The 20,226-nt window shown below is 33.5% G+C and overlaps 1 protein-coding gene across 5 annotated transcripts; it reads right to left on the bottom strand.

Annotated features, from left to right (window-relative positions):
• Positions 1-12,437: 12,437 nt before the first annotated feature.
• On the bottom strand, positions 12,438-19,559 carry LOC141724874 (cysteine protease ATG4-like). Of its 5 annotated transcripts, none has more exons than XM_074527163.1 (10): positions 19,449-19,556; positions 18,728-18,790; positions 18,169-18,593; positions 17,981-18,066; positions 17,802-17,852; positions 17,252-17,625; positions 15,313-15,451; positions 13,423-13,478; positions 13,232-13,302; positions 12,438-12,844 (listed from the first exon to the last, which is right to left on the bottom strand). In XM_074527163.1, exons 3-10 carry the CDS (start codon positions 18,374-18,376, stop codon positions 12,624-12,626), a joined length of 1,206 nt encoding a protein of 401 aa, XP_074383264.1. In that variant the 5' UTR covers positions 18,377-18,593; positions 18,728-18,790; positions 19,449-19,556; the 3' UTR covers positions 12,438-12,623. The 5 variants fall into 5 exon arrangements, with proteins under 5 accessions (XP_074383264.1, XP_074383266.1, XP_074383265.1 ...); XM_074527165.1 differs by having other exon boundaries at positions 18,169-18,581; XM_074527164.1 differs by having other exon boundaries at positions 19,475-19,492.
• Between the last annotated feature and the right edge of the window lie 667 nt (positions 19,560-20,226).

Here is a 20,226-nt window from a genome sequence, read left to right as displayed (position 1 = left end):
CGACATTTAATAGCACATTTGATTTAATAGCAGAGCTAACAATCGAATGGTCATTTAAAAATCTAATTCACGACTTAAATTTTTCCACATCACACTTTTCTGGATTAAAATAACCAACAAGATTATGCGAGACAATTTGGAAATTGAGAGCCATTAAAAAATTATAATAAAACACACACTTTCAGAATTTTAAGAATAATATCAAGAAAATTCGAATTAAAAATAATTTAATAATTCAAATTAAATCAATTATATCCGAAAAATTTAGAAAGTAATGTATCTCGTTAATGTTCTTAACTCACAATAATAGATCTGAAAAATGCACAAGACACAAAACAAAATTAACTAAAACGAAGTGAAATAGTATTTTTTTTAAAAAAAAATAAAAAAAATGGCAGCACTCCTGTATGTATATACATGTGTGTATATATCAGAAGTGAAGTTTGGTTTGCTGAGTAAAAACTCGAGCAAGAAGATCAACAATGGCGATTTGAGAGAGGAAAAAAAACAAGAGAACGACTGTTGGAATTGAACAGAAAAAGAACTGATTTACAATTACAAAACAGAGAAAGACTTAAGTAGGACAACTGGTATGACAATCGAGGAAAGTCATACCGATTGTCTTCTCGATTGTCATACCAGGCAAATGGAAATAAAAATAAATACTAAAAATATAACCGGTATGACAATCTGATAGTCATATCGATTGTCATACCAGTATAAAATACATGAATTAAAACAGAATAAACTAGAAAGACAATCGATAGTCATACCGATTGTCTTATCGATTGTCTTTCCAGTATAAAGTTAAACTGAAAAATAAAATTAAACACATATATATACTGAAATGACTTTCAGCAAGACAATTACAATTGTCTTGCCGATTGTCATTGCAGTAATAAAACAATTATAAACAGAATTTATATATATACACAGTTACAGAATATATCTACAAAAAAACAATATTTCAGAAATAATTATATTTTATTCCAAAAATAGATTTCTCTTGAATTTTGGCAAATAAAATTCATAAAAAAATATTTTTAGAGAAAATAAAATATTCGGAGATATTAAAATTAACAAGTAGAATAAATAAATAAGATAAGATAATAAAACTTACATAGAAATAAGCAAGAATTATGGAAAATATGATAAAATAAATTTGCAAATGAATTTTTCATTTATGAAAAATTCATTTGTAAATTCATTCAAGAACAGATTTTAGATATTAACAAGTTTAATCACTAAAGCTATTCAACATACCCAATTTACCAACTAATCTGGTAAATGTGGATTCATCAAGAGGTTTAGTGAAAATATCTGCTATTTGTTCTTTTGTTGGAACAAAAAATAGTTCAACAGTACCATTCATGACGTGCTCTCTAATAAAATGATACATGATGTCAATGTATTTGGTCCTTGTATGCTGCACAGGGTTGTTGGTGATGGCTATTGCACTTGTATTGTCACATAGAATAGGTATTTTGTTCAATACAAAGCCATAGTCCCGTAGCTGATTCCTAATCCACAAGATCTGAGCACAGCAGCTTCCAGCAGCAATATATTCAGCCTCGGCCGTTGAATTGGAAACTATTTGCTGTTTCTTGCTATACCATGAGACTAGTCTGCTACCTAGGAATTGACAACTCCCTGAGGTGTTTTTCCTATCAACAACACTTCCTGCGTAATCTGAATCTGTATATCCAACAAGGTTAAAACTAGATTCTTTAGGGTACCAAATACCTAGATTTGGTGTTCCCTTAAGATATCTCAAGATTCGTTTAATAGCAACGAGATGAATATCTCTAGGATCCGCTTGGAACCTTGCACATAAGCATGTAGCATACATAATATCTGGTCTACTTGCAGTAAGATAGAGTAACGAGCCAATCATACCTCTGTAGCTTGTGACATCTACCTTAATGGAGTTTTCACATGGTCCAAGCTTGACAGCTGTAGTTGATGGAGTCCTTGCTGATGCAGAATCCTCTAGATTGTACTTTTTGAGGAGTTCCTTGAGATACTTGGATTGACAAATAAAAGTTCCATCTAACCTTTGATTTACTTGTAATCCAAGAAAGAACTTCAGCTCTCCCATCATGCTCATTTTAAATTTGTTGTCCACTAACTTAGCAAATCTCTTACAGAGATTATCATTAGTAGACCCAAATATTATATCATCCACATAGACTTGGACTAATAAAGTATCATTCTTATGCTTTTTAGAAAAGAGAGTTTTGTCTATGACACCTCTAATAAAGCTATTTTAAATAAGAAATTCAGAGAGAGTGTCATACCATTTTCTCGGAGACTGTTTGAGACCATAGATAGACTTGAAAAGAAAGTAGACAAAGTCCAAATGATCTGGATCTTCAAAACCAGGAGGTTGCTCTACATACACCTCTTCATCCAGCTTTCCATTCAGAAAGGCACTATTGACATCCATTTGATAAACTTTAAAGTTAGAGAATGCTGCAAATGCCAGAAATATCCTGATGGCCTCTAGTCTAGCCACTGGAGCATAGGTTTCATCATAATCAATGCCTTCAGCTTGAGAATACCCTTTAGCTACCAGTCTTGCTTTGTTTCTTGTAACCACACCATCTTCATCTAGTTTATTCCTGAATACCCACCGAGTACCAACAGCTTTCTTGTGTGCAGGTCTAGGTACCAGTTTCCAGACTTGTTGATGTTCAAACTGATTGAGTTCATCTTGCATAGCAATCACCCAATCTGGATCAGTCAGTGCTTCTTCAATCTTCTTAGGTTCCATCTCAGAAAGAAATCCTGAGAATAGACATTCATTTTGAGTAGCACGTCTAGTTCTGACTCCAACATCTGGATCACCAATAATCAACTGAAAAGGATGAGCTTTATTCCAAACAGTCTGTCTTGGAAGATTTGATCTTGATGATTCGCCTCGACACACATTGGGATGTTGTGTCCTACTAGTTGATCCTTTAGCATCTCCCCCTGAGTTGTTGTCAGGTTGACTTGATGATTCTTCTTCAGTAGCAGTGGTATCTCCATTGTTGCCAATGTTTCCATCACCATTACCTTGAGTATCATTATGATTAACAGGTTCTTCACCAGCAAAAACCTCAGGTTCTTGATCATGTTCTGATTATGAATCTGACATATCATCAAACTTCAGTTTCTCAGAAGGATCTTCAGTTTGGATACTAGGGAGTTTAGTGTCATCAAATGTAATATTGACACTTTCAGTTACTTTGAGTTGATCAATGATATACACCATGTATGATCTTCTTCCATATCCAACAAAAATACCCTCATATGCCTTTGCCTCGAATTTACCACGACGATCATCTCCATCCTTGAGCACAAAGCATCTGGCACCAATTACATGAAAGTATTTGATAGAAGGTTTCTGTTCATTCATTATCTCATAAGGAGTCTTCATGAAGTCTTTGTTGATTAGAGTTCGATTCTGAGTATAACATGCAGTATTGACAGCTTCAGCCCAAAAGTACATTGGAAGACCTGATTCACTTAACATAGTTCTTGCAGCTTCAATCAATGTACGATTCTTCCTTTCTACCACTCCATTTTGCTGAGGGGTTCTAGGAGCTGAAAATTGTCTGGTAATCCCTTTCTCTGTACAGAATCCATTGAGAAGTGAATTCTTGAATTCTGTTCCATTATCTGACCTTATAGCTCTAACAGGGACATTAGAATCTAACTCGATCAACTTGATATGATCAATCACAACTTGTGGTGTTTCATCCTTAGAGTGAAGGAATAAAACCCACGTATATTTGGAATAGTCATCAACTATCACAAGACAGTAACACTTCTTTGACATCGAAAGAACATTAACTGGTCCAAATAAATCCATGTGCAATAATTGCAGAACACCAGTTATGGAGGATGTGTCAGTGCCTCTGTGACTTGCCTTCTTTGACTTTCCTTTCTGGCAAGCCTCACATAGTCCTTCTGGGGAGAATTCCATCTGAGGTAGACCTCTGACCAATTCTCTTTTGACAAGAGAATTCATTGTTTTGAAATTGAGATGGGAAAATCTCTTGTGCCATAGCCAACTCTCATCTGACGATGCCTTTGAATAGAAACAATTGACTTCATGATTGCTTCCAGAGTTCATGTCAGCTACGAACAGATTTCCTTTCCGGATTTCCATCAAGGAGGGTTTTTCACTTTTCTTGTGCAGAATCTGACACTTCAGCTTATCGAATAAAACATTGTAGTCGTTGTCACAGAACTGACTAATACTAAGAAGATTGTGTTCAAGTCATTGCACAATATACACATTTTCAATGATAACATTACCAGCTAGCAAACAGCCATATCCCTCAGTTAGACCTTTGCTGTTATCTCCAAAGGTAACAACAGGGCCAGCTTTCTCAACCACATTTGATAGCAGGGCTCTATCTCCGGTCATATGTCTTGACGATCCGCTGTCAAGAATCCACACTACCGGTTGTACCTGTTTAATGCCCTGCAATACAAATGGATTAGACCTTCTTCGGAACCCAAGCTTGGTTGGGTCCGGCATACTTGTAAAATTGGCCTTTATCAGGCAAAACAACATTCTTAACTTTAATGTTCTCAACTTTCTCAATGACTGGACATTTGACCTTGTAAACAGCCTTGACAAATTTCTGTTTAGGCTTAGGCACAAATGTCTCCTTTCCAGCTTTAGGAGGACTAGTAGTCTTAGACCTATCATGCTTCCTATTATTCACATGCTGACGAGGAGTAGTCTTATCATTAGAAACATGTTTACCATTAAAATAAGCATACATCAAATTAAAAGCACAAGACATACAATCAGGAAAACCACATGCTTTATGAGAGGGATTAACAATAGGTAATTTATGCATGGTAGACATGGCATTTGTGTTATCCAACTCATGTGTGTCTGAGTTAGTCTCAGTTGCTTTCACAACTTTGACTGGAACCTTTGACACACTTGACTTGGAAATAGCTTTCTCATTAGCAAGATCTTCAGCACGGATTTCTTCTTGAATAATAAATGAGGTCTCATCAAATGGTTCAGCAATTGATTCTTTATAGAGGGGTTCATCAACACCCTTAAGCACGTGTGGTACTTCCCTACCTTTAGCACAGACATGAGGAGGGGAGTTTATGCCTAATTTTCCAATAGCAACATTGTAATCAAAACCTATTCCAGATGTTTGATTAACAGCTTGCTTATTGTAAAACTCTTTAGACTTTGAACAAGAATTAAAGTATACTTTAACCTTAGTCTCAAGACCGGTGATCTTGTCTTTGAGAATAGTTTCGAGTTGTCTATAACAGTCAACTCTATTATATAGAAAAGATACTTGTTCTTTTAATTTGTCTTGATTAATGTGCACAAGTCTTAGTTCATTGACCTCTTTCTCAAGGTCTTTGATTTGTTGATTTAATATTTCATTATCACGACGAGCACAATCTAAGGAACCTCCTAAATGATAAACTAATTCAGCATCAGTAAATTTTACCTATTTTCTTGACGATGAGGTGTTTGCATCACTAGCCATGAGAGCAAGATTCTCAACTTCTTCATCTTTACTGTCAGTATCATCCCAGCTTCTTCCCTTTGCCAGGTAAGCCCTTTCAGATTTACTCTTCTGATTAGAATCATAAGAGTTCTTCCTAACTTGTTTTGGCTTCCTGCATTCTGTGGCAAAGTGTCCCAACTCATTGCAGTTAAAGCATCGAATGGTGCTTCGATCAACCATCCCTGTTTTGTACCCACCACTACTGGTGTTAGAGGATAAAGATCCACCTTTCTGGAATCTGTTGTAGTTGGACTTGTACTTGAACTTGGGATTCCTCTTGAATCTGACATTGGAGAATCTCTTGACAATTAGGGCCATTGACTCATCTTCCAATTGCTCCAGTTCTTCCAAGGAATAAAAATCATCTCCTGATTGATTTGTAGTAGGAGGATCAAATTCTGCTACTATCACATTTTCTTTAGCCTTGGAAGACTGTACCATTCTCTCTGACTGTTGAGATTGTTGTTGTTGTGATGGTTGTTATTGTTGTTCTTCATCTACTAGAGCAGTAGACGTGCTGACCACTCTTCCTTTCCCGTAGACTTCCTTCTGCTGAATCTGTTTCAACTCACAGGTTTTTAACACACCATAGAGCCTCTCCAAAGAAATCTCACTCAGATCTCTTGCTTCTCTTATGGCAGTGATTCTATGTTCGAGATGAGTTGGCAGTGTTAAAAGGAACTTTTTGTTGACCTCCCTGATTGAATAGTATTTACCATTTATGTTCAGGTTGTTGATCAATGCATTGTACCTCTCAAACACTTCAGTAATTCCTTCACCTGGATTGGATTTAAAGTATTCATACTCAGAGGTTAGGATCTCTAACTTGTTCTCCCTAACTTCCTTTGTGCCTTCATTAATCACCTCAATAGTTTCCCAGATGTGTTTGGAATCTTTATAGTTCATCATATGTTTATTCATCAAGGGATCAAGGGAATCAACTAAAATTAATTGAAGGCTAGCATCCAGGGAGGCTTCTTCTTTTTCAGCAGGAGAAAAATCCTCAGGATTCTTTACATAAGTTCTAGCTTTGGTAATCACAACATCATTTTCTATTACCTCTGGTTCAATAACCATCGGAATTTTTGGACCCTTCTTTAACACTTCCAGATATTTGGGATTTGCAAATTGTAAAAACAATAGCATCTTCTTCTTCCACATAACATAATTTTCTTTATTGAATAGTGGAATTTTAACGGTTCCAACTTTTTGTGTAGTCATTATGAATTTTTGAGTAAATAAAAATTCAAGGAATGGAAGAATCACAAAAGTCTAGGATCTTGATTTGTTCGTTAATCAGAAGGCTCTGATACCAATTATTAGGTCTCGATATGTTTGTAGAAGGGGGGTTGAATACAAACTATACCGTTTAATCGTATAAAATGCGGAATAAAAAAGTGAAACAAAATTCAAGTTAAATAAAACTATTATTAAACTTGAAAGGTGTTACAACAACAGTATCGTTTACAAGGGATTAATCTCAAATAAATTATTCCAAATCTAGAATAAATTCGACATGAACTTTTTCTATTTTTGAAATAAAAAGGATCAAATGCTAAAAGCAATTTGAGATTAAGTTCTAGGGATTTTGATCCGCTAGATAGTTACACAAGAACAAGAAAAGGATTTCTAGTGGTTTAGATTTAACAATAAATACTAGAAATTAATGTCCTGAGAATTTGCAATAAGTTCTCTGCTGTTCTGTGTTCTTCAGTTTCTTTTGATATTCAATGATGTGTTCTGTTGAAAATCAGCTTCAGTTCTTTTATATTAAATCAATCCTTGATTTAACTGGAAAGACAATCTTTTTAGTTTAGCAAGACAATCCTTTTAACTGGTAGAACTTTCGGTAGGACAATCGATTGAACTGGTAGAACTTTCGGTAGGACAATCGATTGAACTGGTAGAACTTTCGGTAGGACTATCTAAAAAGGTTTGGAAAGACTTTCGGTATGACAATCCAATTGTCATACCAGTTCAAATATTTGTCTTGCTAATTTAATTTTGAATATTAATTCAAAATCATTTCTGAAAAATGCATAATATTAATTCAGAATTAATTAACCAATTAATTCAATTAATCAATAAATTAATCTTTGCAGATATAATTTATTTTCTTAATTAAATTATATGACTTAATTAATTAATAGAGAATTAATACTAATCTTGAACAGCAACCACTCTTCTGACAATCTTCTGAAATCACTGAAACTTATGAATCCATTTCACCACTTCAATGTTGACACTCGATGTACTGTCTGGTTCATGAATGACTAACATCTGTGATGTTTCTTCATGCCTTGATTTTCTTCAGATTAAATCCCTGTAATTAATTGATACTCTGACGAGATCTCTGTCACTTGATTAACTCCACAATCTTGATTTATATCACTGAGGCTTGATCAATTTCTTGAGCTTCTTCTAGTGAATTAAGTCCTCAAGTCTGTAGATGAACAATGTTACTTAATTCTTTGACATATGTTACTTTGAGAGATCTCTCTGACGATGGAACCATTATTTACTTGTTACATCCTTATTTGAGTTGAGTTAAATCCTCGAATAAACAAATAGGCTATGACATATGCCTTTCACGTAGCAGGTGCCACAAAATCACCATTAATAATCACTAGTTTATTTTTTGCAGGCAAGGCAATTTGCAAAGATCTTTTCCAGGACGCGTAGTTTTCAGAACCAGTAAGCTTCTTCGAGATTAAAACCATACCAGGTTGATCATTATTATGCAAGAACAATGGATGTGCATTGGTATCGATAGAGTTAGGATACTGAGGAGTTATATTGGAAGGTGTTGAAGAACGAGTATTTTCAGGTGATGTCATTGTATTAGATCGTACGAGCATATGTGCGATGAGGAGATGAATAAGATTACATTCATGTACAGGGAGAGAAGATGAGTGATACAGTCGTAACTAATCGAACTAACACATGCTCAGATCGATCAGAACCAACACATTCGAAGAAGCATTTCGTCAAATACATCCGAGTAATATAACATAAACTTAAAATAGAAGCAATCAATCAAGAAGAAACAGTATAATCACGAACAAACACAGCGATCAGTCGTCAAACACAATTACAGAACTATAAAAAGATATGATCAACACAAACAACATAGAGCAAATTGATCGAATTAAAAAAATATGAAGAAAAGCTCACAAAAACAATGGAGATTGCATCGAACAGTTCATGAAGAGAAGATCGAAGAATCAGTTGCGGGAAGAAACTCTGATACCATATTAAGATTCTTAATATTGTGTTGAAACTCCATTAGAGCAATTATGTGAAGCTGTGTATGTGTATTGTTCTGTAACATCCGTGGAAGAAATGTATTGTCCATTGAAGAAGAAAAGTAATTGTACAGGAATGAAAAATAAGTCCTGAGTTTTTTACAATAAGAGAGATTTATACTCTATTTTGTAGCCACATTAACAAGATGATTGGTTTGGTCTTAGTATTTCCCTTGTTTCGTTTGTTTTTACCCAATACTCGTGCTTATTACTAGTTTACTTAATGCAGTAACGAGAAATTATCATGACACCCTCGTACCTCTTAAATGTCTTCTTAACTTATTAAATAATATTTTGACTATCTCATAAATGCTGCTACTGATCATCACAAGTCCGTAAAGTTATGTACTCAAATATGGACATAATTCTGCTTAACATAAAATTCACTTTAATAGTATTTATTTGAGTGGGTTAAATATTTTGAAAATAAGGCTATTATGTATGAAATAAATTTTAATATACTTATTTGTAAAAAAATGTCATTTATTAAAAATTACATATTCTAAGTTCGTATTAGATAATTTAATTTAAAAATTTTATAATTATATTATATCTCAGTTTAACTGATTCACTTTAGATCATATTATCCTAACAAATATATTTAAAAAAATATATATAATCCTTACAAATGAGCATGAATTATAAATAATTTTTTTATATTATAATAAGTAAGGAGTTATCTAATATAAAAATTATATTTTTATATCTGTATTATAATTTTGATAGTTTTCAAATATAAAAAACATATGCGATCAATGTGAAAAGAAATCATTGCATAGAAAAATTCAAACAGAAGTACGAAACACAGAAATTGGTAATTATATTAAATTATTAGTATTAACTATTATGACGTAAATAATTATATATATAGTTATTATAAATTATTTTTATTTGCACGTAAATGAACGTAGAATTTATACAAGAAAGAAAGGTCATATGATAATCACCAGAAAAAATATAGTTATCACCGGGAACAATGTATCATTAAATAATCTCATTGGCACAGAAAACAAGCAAATGTCAAAGTTGTAACCTCATGTTATTTACAGTAATCATTATAATTTTTAATGTAGTTTTTAAAGTTTTTTTCGTATATAATTAATGACCACATACTTCTATCAAGATTTAAATTTGTAAATTTTTTGTTTATATCATATTTTCTAAGTGTTAATATTAATTTGTAAATTTTTTGTTTATATTATATTTTCTAAGTGTTAATATTAGTATATTAATATATTGAAATATACTCCTAATATTTTCTATATTTCTAATTGTTCAAAATATATACTAAATTAGTAAAAATAAAATATAATAATAAATGACATATATGATAAAAAAAATGCATACAAATAACTTATTTTTGTAAACTATTTATTCAAAATAAAATTTCATATTAAATATAATAAAATAAATATTGGGGCCTTGAAATTGTAGAGGCTAGGGGTCGCCTATTTGGCCTCGAGCGCCGGCGCTGAACATATATTAGAGACACAATACAACTAAAGTAAACAAAAAAGACTCACAATCACACCACGAAGTATTGGTTTTGGTTGAAGCCAGTGAGCATAAGTAAGGTAAACAACATGATTGGTTTTGTCTTGATATTTCCTTTTTTCCGATTGTTTTACCCCATATTACACAATTTATTTGCTAGTCGTTATCACTCGTTACCTGAACCCAAAAAACACGAGTGCAGTGTATTAATAACTAGTGATGGAAATACTGAATTGATCAGTGGTACAGATACGAATGTATGGTGTGAACTTGATACTTATATATTGGAAGATATTATGGGCAGACTATGTCTTACTGATCAGGCTCGTTTTCGTGTTGTTTGCAAGAACTGGCTGGCTGCTACTCCCATTGCTACTGACAAGAAACAAATACCATGGTATCTGAGTTTTGATCGAATATTACCAACTGTGAGTAATCGTTTAGAATTTCGACTCTATGATACATCCACGTCATCGCTAACTCCCCAACTAGCTTGGGTGCACAATATATCATTGACTCAATTAGGTCTTCCATCTCCATCTTATGATAATGTGGGAGCTTCTTCGAAGAATAATTGGTTATTTATTACCATCAGCTTTTCACATTATTATTTTTGGACGTGTAGATACTTCTTATTATTCTCATCTTATACTAAAAAGCTCATCACACTTCCTAAATTAGAGAGTCCGCGTTGTTTAAAGTTCAATACTACGTTTTCCACCCACCCTGATTCACCAAACTGTGTCTTTTTTCTGGTAGACACCTATAATAATTATCGCAAAATTGTTGTTGTGACGTACTGCAAGGGTGATAAGGAATGGACTGCTAAAGAATTTGATAGAGGGAATGGTTTTGTGCGTTGTTATTGTGATCCTATCTACTTTCGGGGAATCATGTACATTGTTTCTCCTTATGGACAACTAGCATCTTATAGTATTGTTGATGGGGAGTTGAAGTTTGAGAGTTTGTTTATAGATCAACTTTTTGCTCTGAATTACAATTCATTCATGGTGCACCAAGTGTTTGAGCTAAATGGAGAGCTCATGCTGATATATTTAGGCTCATGGAAGGAAAACAACAGCCCTATTCCTGGCAGCAAGCATTGTATCAAAAGGTATGATTGGTTAACTAAGGTTTGGCTTCCTGTAAGCACTTTAGGCAACAAAACATTAATTGTTAGCGACAAATTTCTCTCTGTTCTAATAATTAGTAGAGAAGAAATGAGAAATGATGGAGTATTATCCAACAAGATATATCGGTTTTTCGATTGTGGATGCATTATATTTAACTGTGGATGCATTATATACTCCTTGGAGGATGGTGATTTGGTCGAGTTTAAGTCTACCAATTCGAACTTGTTGGAGGATGGCAGTGGTGATTTAATCGAGTACAAGTATAATTGTGGGAGTCCATACAAGGATAAAACAAAGGCATTTTATTGGTTAGAACCTCCTGTTCTCCACTTCTAAAACACTGGAGGTAAAATGATGAGTATTCTCTTTTTCTACTTCAGTTATATTCATGTCATTACCTCAAACTGTAGACATCTTTTTCTCCGGATTGCCAAATGGCTGAACATGTAAAAAAAAAAAATGCGTTAAGCTTGATTGTTTGAGTTTTGTGTTAATATATGGATTGTAAATACATTATCAATTTCTTGATAAATATATAGATAAACTGGACATGGCTTTCGTCCAAGACATATGCCTGGATGAATCAATTACAGTAAAGTCACTATTACATCAGGAATTTTTCATTGTAAATGAGATATTAAAGTTATTGAAACCGATCAATTGTAAGGGTTATGTGTACTTGGTCCATAAAGGTCCCTGCTTGAACGTACTGCAAATATCCATATATTATGTAATTGACAATTTTATCTTTCAATCTCGCTTCTTCTCTTCCTGGCAGATTCTTCAATTTTATCCATCTTTGCTTCGAATGTGTCAATCTCTGAAGTTGCTTACACAATTTGTTATTAGTTGTAATTAGGCTATTATAAAAAGAATACGGTGAAAAGGTTCACTAGACTGCAGGAGTTTGTATCTGTAACGATTGTTCTAACTGAACATTCCCAAATCAACAAAACAGGAAAGAGAAAAACTGACTTGTAATTTCCACAAATATACTTTCAACTAACTACAATATTAATTTATGAGAACCACCACAGTACCAGAGAATCATACATGTGTATGAACAAGATATATAGGGTCAGATTGAGGACAAATTATGTGTCCCAATCCTAAAGTCAAAATCATAAGAAAACCAGATAACAATTGAATCAGAGAATTTGCCATTCATCTTCTTGTGTACCATTGTCCGCATCACCTGTGGGTAGGGCAGCAAAGGGATCGTCGTCATGAACTCCAGCACTGTGACACGATGTCTCACAGTGACGTGCTAACTTCATTGAATTGCATGACTGAGAAACTGTGAGTAATGGAGCCCCATTTGATTGAGCTGCCAAGTCAGACGCCCGGGAACAGAAATTTTCAAAATCATCTGTAATCATGGAAATCACATCATCAATTCTCGCATCTCAAACTATCTAACTTCAGCCTGGGATCCTTTTTAGTACGGTCATCACAAAGAGAATTATTCTTATAGATTATACCTCAATTGTTCCTACTATACACATAATCATTCACTCACTATAGACTTTCTACTTATTCGAATTCGGAAGTTAGTACTCATCTTAGGAGTGACAATGGTCAATTTCATCCTTTTCAATCTAATTGTGGTAGCTGATGTACTTGCATATGTAGTACTCTTCTGTTCCCACTATTCATAATGTATTTGTCAAAGAAACTAATTCTTAAACTTATTCTACAATTCAGTTCAGTTCATTCCAAACACGCACAAAATATGACGTAATAAGATCCGATATACCTTTGTCTCTACAGTAAAATCCAATTGCCAAGGATGGATCAATCAAGTCAAGAGAAATTTGTCGAATAGCACTGGCATAAACAACATAGCAAAATAAGTCATTTCAACCACTACAGATATCTAATTGAACAAAGAAGTCAAATTCAAAACATATGACTAGAGTATTTGATTTCAAGTATCATGCTCCTTACTTGCAATGGTACGATGAAGTATCAGCTTCAAGATCATCTCGCTTGACATCAACAACCTAATTATTCAATCAGCAGACACAGTCAGTATTTGTCATATTATTCGTAATTGATTGAACAAAGGAAATCTTGGAAATTTTCCGAATACACACGTACATTTATTAGATCAAACTTCATCTAATATTATATCACTAGGAAATACATGGCAATCAGTGGAGGTTCAAGAGCTACAAGCAATTTTTGGCTCTAGATGAAAAAGGTAACATGATAATATCCAAGGCTAAAAGTTAGACAAGCCAGCAACTCAAGGAACAGAAAAGATTGCATGCATTAAAGAAAATGATAACATACAACAGAAAAAGATGTAATAAAAAATAACGAGCTTGAAGGACTGGGTAGGCATATAGTAACTACAAATTTATTCCCAGATATGGAATAGACTTATTATAGTAGTTAAACTGTTTATAATCTTCTTCAGGTAAGAAAACATACTTATATTTCAAACTTTTGAAATATGGGTTCACATCAGATATGATAACAATATACAATTTATAGTGTGAATGTATTATTATTTAATATGAAAGAGGTACGGCCCCACATCGGATATTATAATAGAATGCATGTTGACATGAACCCTATTACATGCACAAACAGACATAGAAGAAGTTACTATTGAAACTTTAAAGTGTAAAATCAGAAATTTGACCAAAAGTGAGAGAGATATGATAGGTTCTGATAGAGCCCCAATCAGATACACGTATTCGAGGCGCAATAAAAAGGGGTGGCTAGACTGTCTAATTGATATTACTAAATCAATTAGAAGATATATAATATATATATATATGCTATTATTAATTAATATGAATCTGGGAGAATAAATTAGTATCTTCTATATTTGGAAAGTACTGATTGTGACAGAATATATTGTCAAGAGAGGAGTTGAGAGAGAGAGAGAGACAGAAATTGATTTGTATTGAGCTACTTATGCTCTAGGGAGAGTACCAGGTCTCTCGAATACCTCGGTATCTATCTTTCTGATATTATACTCAATAAAATACTCTTGAATCTCTGATATTCTTAGGCTATTGTTGATTTTTGTTGCTGATATATATCAAAGGTTCTATCAGGTTCATATACGGTAACAATAATTGCGAGAATGGTATTATAAGCTAATCATAGAAAGTTCAAAAGTCAGAAACAACGCCTCCTTAAATTGTCTCTCGAGTTGACGGAAGAATTAGCATCACAGTCGACATAAATTGTGTCTCAGCACATCTGATGCCTTTGTTGCAATGCATATTTTGGCATAGCTACTATGTCTAGTATGTGACAGTAACCTCTCCAAGAACTTCACAATAATTAAGATTAAGATTATACCGGTGTTGTTAAAGGCGAGATTAATTGCGTGATTAATGACGCTTCACCCTTAGGCGCAAGCGCAATGCAAGGTATATGTGATTTGAAAAAGTGGAATTTAGCGCGATTCTGAAATCATCCAAAAGGCGCTAAAAAGTGCAAAAAAAGGTGCTCATAAGGGTAAAGGACAGTAATACACTCAAAAAGGAGAGTAAAAGAAAAGAACTCCCAAAGTGTTGCACACGACACTTTACATTTAGCCTCGATCTCAAGTCACTCAACGGTCTTTACATTTCAGCCTCCATCTAAAAGATTGAGTTAGATGATACCAAAACTTTTGAACATAGAGAACCATTTCGATTACGGCTTCATTATTGACATTATTATCACATTAACTATGCTATTTCTTATCTTTGAATTTTAAGATTCTGTTAAGTATTAGTTTCTTGTTAAATCTGTGATAATTTGTTTTTGGGTCAAAAGGCGCGCAATTAATGGCGCATCGCGATTCACGCCTCAAATTTGGATTATACCAACCTGTTTAACTTCGTGAGGGTCAAGGTAAAAGGCATTGTTGTCTTGCACCCCAACAATGTATGTTGACACACCAGGTCTACCACCCAAGATTCCAAGGCTCTGAGGGAAGGTGAATGTTGCAGCTAACAACGGTATATACCTATGAAGAACCAACATTTGTTATTCATTAATAAAATTACCATTGTAACAATACCTTTTGGCAATGTGATAAAGCAACTTAAATGCAAATAAGACAAAAAAGTGTACGCTTGCAACTAATTAAGTACCTTATACATAAACTTTGCGACTTACTTTTTAAATAGGAAGCTACTAATAACTCTTTTAGAATGGACCTTTTGCAATTTTTTTCTATCAAGAAGTCATACAGATGGCCGAGTCCCATGCAACATACTTGGACCACTTGATTTCCACTAATTCTAACAATGTCTTTTTCGTTAAACTTTGTCCGAATCAGGTCCTTTCGGTTTCTTATTGATAAACTTCCAGAGTTCCAGTCTATTGATTGGTTCTAATTTTAAGTTCAAATACATTTTAGCACATTCAAATTCCAAAACACAACATATACAATTTCCACGTTCAAATGTGCCGAAAGTATAAAAAATTAAAAAAAAGCTGCAGAGTGTGGCGAGTAAAACAACACTCATTAAGAAATAGTACACAATTATCACCAGACAGACTAATTTCAAAAGTTACCTTCAGTATCATTATAGATAGGAATAAGATGAGGGTTCCCAATAAGAGACATAAATATATAATGTATAACTATTATCTAAACAAAAAAGACAAAAAAAAGTCAATCTGCAAGACTTAACAATCTAAGAGACAGTTTTTTTAGCAAAAGTTAACTAGAATTTTACAAAAAGCCAATAATTTTAGCTAATTCGAGTTGAAAAATAGTTAATAAGAGTACTACAGCCAAATGATGTCACGGGAAATATTTTTAAAATAATGGTAAGGTCACTGAATTTAATTGTTTGCTTCCAGGTTATTTTTTGAACTTGAAAGCTTCCTAATCAGAACACCCTAAAGCTATTAAAAAAAATGACCATAAGGTGTAATGGTAACAGTAATACCGCCAAGGAAGTAACGGCAAATATTTTACAGATAATACGAAGCCAGTCAATATTTTTTTATCTCAAGAGAATAAAGGTTATTGCTTTTAGAATTAGAAAGCTTTTCTAAATCAAAACACCTTAAAACTATACAAAAATTGACCTTTAGATGCAAGACAAGATTTGAAAAGCAATGAATTATACGAATCTTAAGAATAAAAAATATTATTCCTAAGAAAAAAGTATAAAGAGGGCTAAGTAATAATGTGGGGATTACAATGCTTATATAGGGATAAGAAACCCTAATAAAATCACCTAATGGACTAAGGTCTATAAACAATATAGACTTTATTGTAAATAAACTACTTAATTAATAAACTCCTAGACTCACATATAAAACATATTGATAGATATATTATGTATCTCTACTCTATTTAAACATAAACTAATTAATAACATACAAATTAATCCGTTACTTCCGTTCACTGTGATTCTTTAGGTGTATTAATAGCAAATTAGCCGATAAGCACCAGATTGGTCATACCTTGAATTAATTTTGTTAAACCAAGAACCAATGGAACTAACAAAAGTATACGACACTTCTTTTTGGACAACGCGACTTATATTTTATAATAAGATTTTTTTTAACTAATTCGAATTGAAAATGAATTAACAGGAGAACTATCGCCAAAGAAAGTAACAGCAATATTTCACAAATTATGCAAAGTCAATGAATAATTGAATATATTCCATCTCTGGACTATCAAGGTTATTGCTTTTAGAATTTGAAAGCTTCCCTAAATCCAAACCCCATAAAAAGTAGAAACTATACAAAAAATGAGGTGTAACAATAGCAAATTAGCCGATAAGCACCAGACTTGACATACCTTGGATTAATTTTGTCAAGCCCTAAAACCAATGGAACTAACAAAAGAATAGGACCCCATTCAGCTTGACCCCTTGAAAATTCACGACAATGTCTAGATGCATCATCAATACAAACAACAGGAGCTCCGCCTCGTTCCCCATCACCATCACCAGAAACAACATACATAGCCATTGGCAATGACTGATTCTCAAGTTCAATCTCTTCCATTTTACAGCGTGCTAGAGTTTCCCAAGTGCGACACATGGCATATGGCCCTACCCAAGATCCAGGAGAAAGGAGTGATCCAGCTTGAATGAGGTTGTGTATAGAGAACACTGATGCCTCAGAATCACCAAAGAAGTGCAAGATCTCGATATAGTCTTTATCCAGTGGCTACATCATTGAAACAGAAGCAGTTAAAAGAGCGGGAATTCACAGTACGCGGAACTCCTCAGTTCCAAATCTCAGGTAGTATTAGTATTAGAAGTTTCAAATTACACACTACAGATCAAAATAAGCTCCTGAGATTTAATAACTAACAGTAACACCCTGTTTCATTTAAAAGATACCTTCTCTAGCGATTTTCTCCAATTTCTGCCCAGCCTATGGAAAACCAGTGCCTGAAAACAAAAATTAGTCATACGTCCATTTCTTTTCCTTTTTCAAACTGCACCTTTACAACTTACAAAATTCAGATATAGAGGTGGAACACATATTACCAAGAGACCTAGTTATCAAGCTTTATTACCTGAGCTACAAGCATCTGACTGCTCCGAAGCATACAACCCCAATTTACATCACTAGTATACTTTGTTTCTCCAATAGCAGCAAACCCTGTGAACAACAAAGTTAGACCTCGATCTAGAATTTCATATTTAAGAGTCTGATATTTATGTAAAGCCATATAAAGAGGTAATAGCTATCCCTAAGACGAACCTTTACGGTACGTCATCAACATTCTTGATTCGAAGTCTTCTACAAATGCATTAAATCCATGGCTATGAATCGCATCTGAAGACGAATCTTCATTAGATAGATTGTAACACACTCCTAGAAGCCAAATGTCACTATTTGAGATAGAAATGCCAGATTTGTTTAATCCTAACATGCGTTCATGAAGTCTTCTCATTGTCGCACCAACCATCACCCTCTTCACTGTTGCAGTCCAACCATGCCTTTTAGTAATTGATTCTTTTTTCCCAAAAAGTCTCGATGCACTGTACTTTTCAAAGTTTGAGAAAGCAGACACCAGGAATCCCGACCACGAAGTACTAGAATGCTTATTTTCGCTCGTTCCGGGCTCTGAATTACTTAAACCCGGAATATCTTTGGGAGACTCTGTAGTACTTCTGTCAGGATACCTACAAGTATCAGTCCTATCACGGTAACTCTTCATCCAAAAAGCAAAATAGAGGGGCATACAGGCTCATAGCAACCACACAATTACCGAATAAGTTCTAGCACTACAGAGGTAACAGATGACAAAAAAGAAAACCTGAAGGTTCTAAAAGACGCCTGGAAGGACAAATTGAGTGATTTAATCTCCTATTCGGCAAGACTGCAACAAAACAGAAATGAGATTAAATGGTGGAACTGTTATTAACTTCCAACTAATCTACAACCATATAATACAAGAACCGACAATAAAAATGTTTGAATTCCGACAAGTAAACTACGAGGTCGTGAAATTTTCATTACTGTTAATTTATGATCCTATTAATAACCCGACTATAGCCTACTTGCAATAGATTTATACTATAATAAGATTTTAAGGTTATCTCCATTTACCAAATTCTAATCAGTAATCACCATTTACTTTATTCCCGTGAGATCAATAATTCCTACGAAGTGATCGAGATTATAAGTTCGCTCAAAATGAAGTAGCAAGCAATCAACAATAGCGCAGTCAATACAACAAAATGAGTGAAAATTGTAGATACCAACATATAGTAATTCGTAACTAGAAATAAAAACACAAAACCATGGAATTTAAGCAATTCTACATATTACCGTTGAGAATTGGATAGAATCAAATGAATTAAGCAATTAAAGCAACGATTTCAAAATCATAAAGGACTAACAATTCAAGAAAAGGCTATATATTGAGTTTATTTCGAACCCTTGTTATCAACTCAACGGATGTAATTGGTTTTAAAAGGCATAACACAATCGTAAGATGAACGCAATTACAGAAAACTATATGTAGGAGAGCTTACTTGAGAGTTGAGAAAGAGGATATTACATGGATATAAAATAAATTATAGCAGAGAAAGAGGATGATGCTACATACTCCATTATTTTTTCAAGACTTGATTTTAAAGTTAATTTTGAGTTATTAATGAAACAAGTAACTTCTCCAATAAAAAATCAGATATATCAGTACGCTTAACGAATAATAAAATTAAAATTTATGGGAAAAGTTAAATACATAATATTTTTTATTGTTCATATATATACACACAAATTCAATAAACCATAAGGAGAAAAGACAGAGTTTGTATAATAATTTTTAGCATTTTTTCTTAGAACCAAAACCTTTTCAATATAGGTGTTTTTTCATTCGATTTTGTAAAATTAAATATTTAGAACCGGAAGAAGTTCTATTGTATGCATGTCGGCATAATAAAAAAGATATAAATATGACGAATAACTTCTCAAATAGCATAAATTAAAGATGTACATTAAAAACAAAACTTCCCAGCAACCAATTTATCCACTGCAATTCAAAATTTTAGCTAATTTTATTGTTATTTCAAGACTAAAATCGCCTATTGTCTATTCTCATTCTCTTCTTTTTTAGGAAGAAGTTTTGCGGTTGCCTAAAATAGACTTAGTTGATTGTAAGATCAATTTTATGTGCAGTCATTTTATCTCGAAATATAACGTGAAAAATTGGTGAGTACTTACAAAATGATTTGGCATATCACTTAGGATGTTATAATTGGCGTCATTTATGTGAACGTGGTCATTTCAAAGTTAAAACCCATTATAAGT

This window comes from Apium graveolens, chromosome 5 (assembly GCF_009905375.1).
Source record: "Apium graveolens cultivar Ventura chromosome 5, ASM990537v1, whole genome shotgun sequence".
NCBI lineage: Eukaryota > Viridiplantae > Streptophyta > Magnoliopsida > Apiales > Apiaceae > Apium > Apium graveolens.
This window is presented reverse-complemented; position numbering and strand designations above follow the sequence as displayed.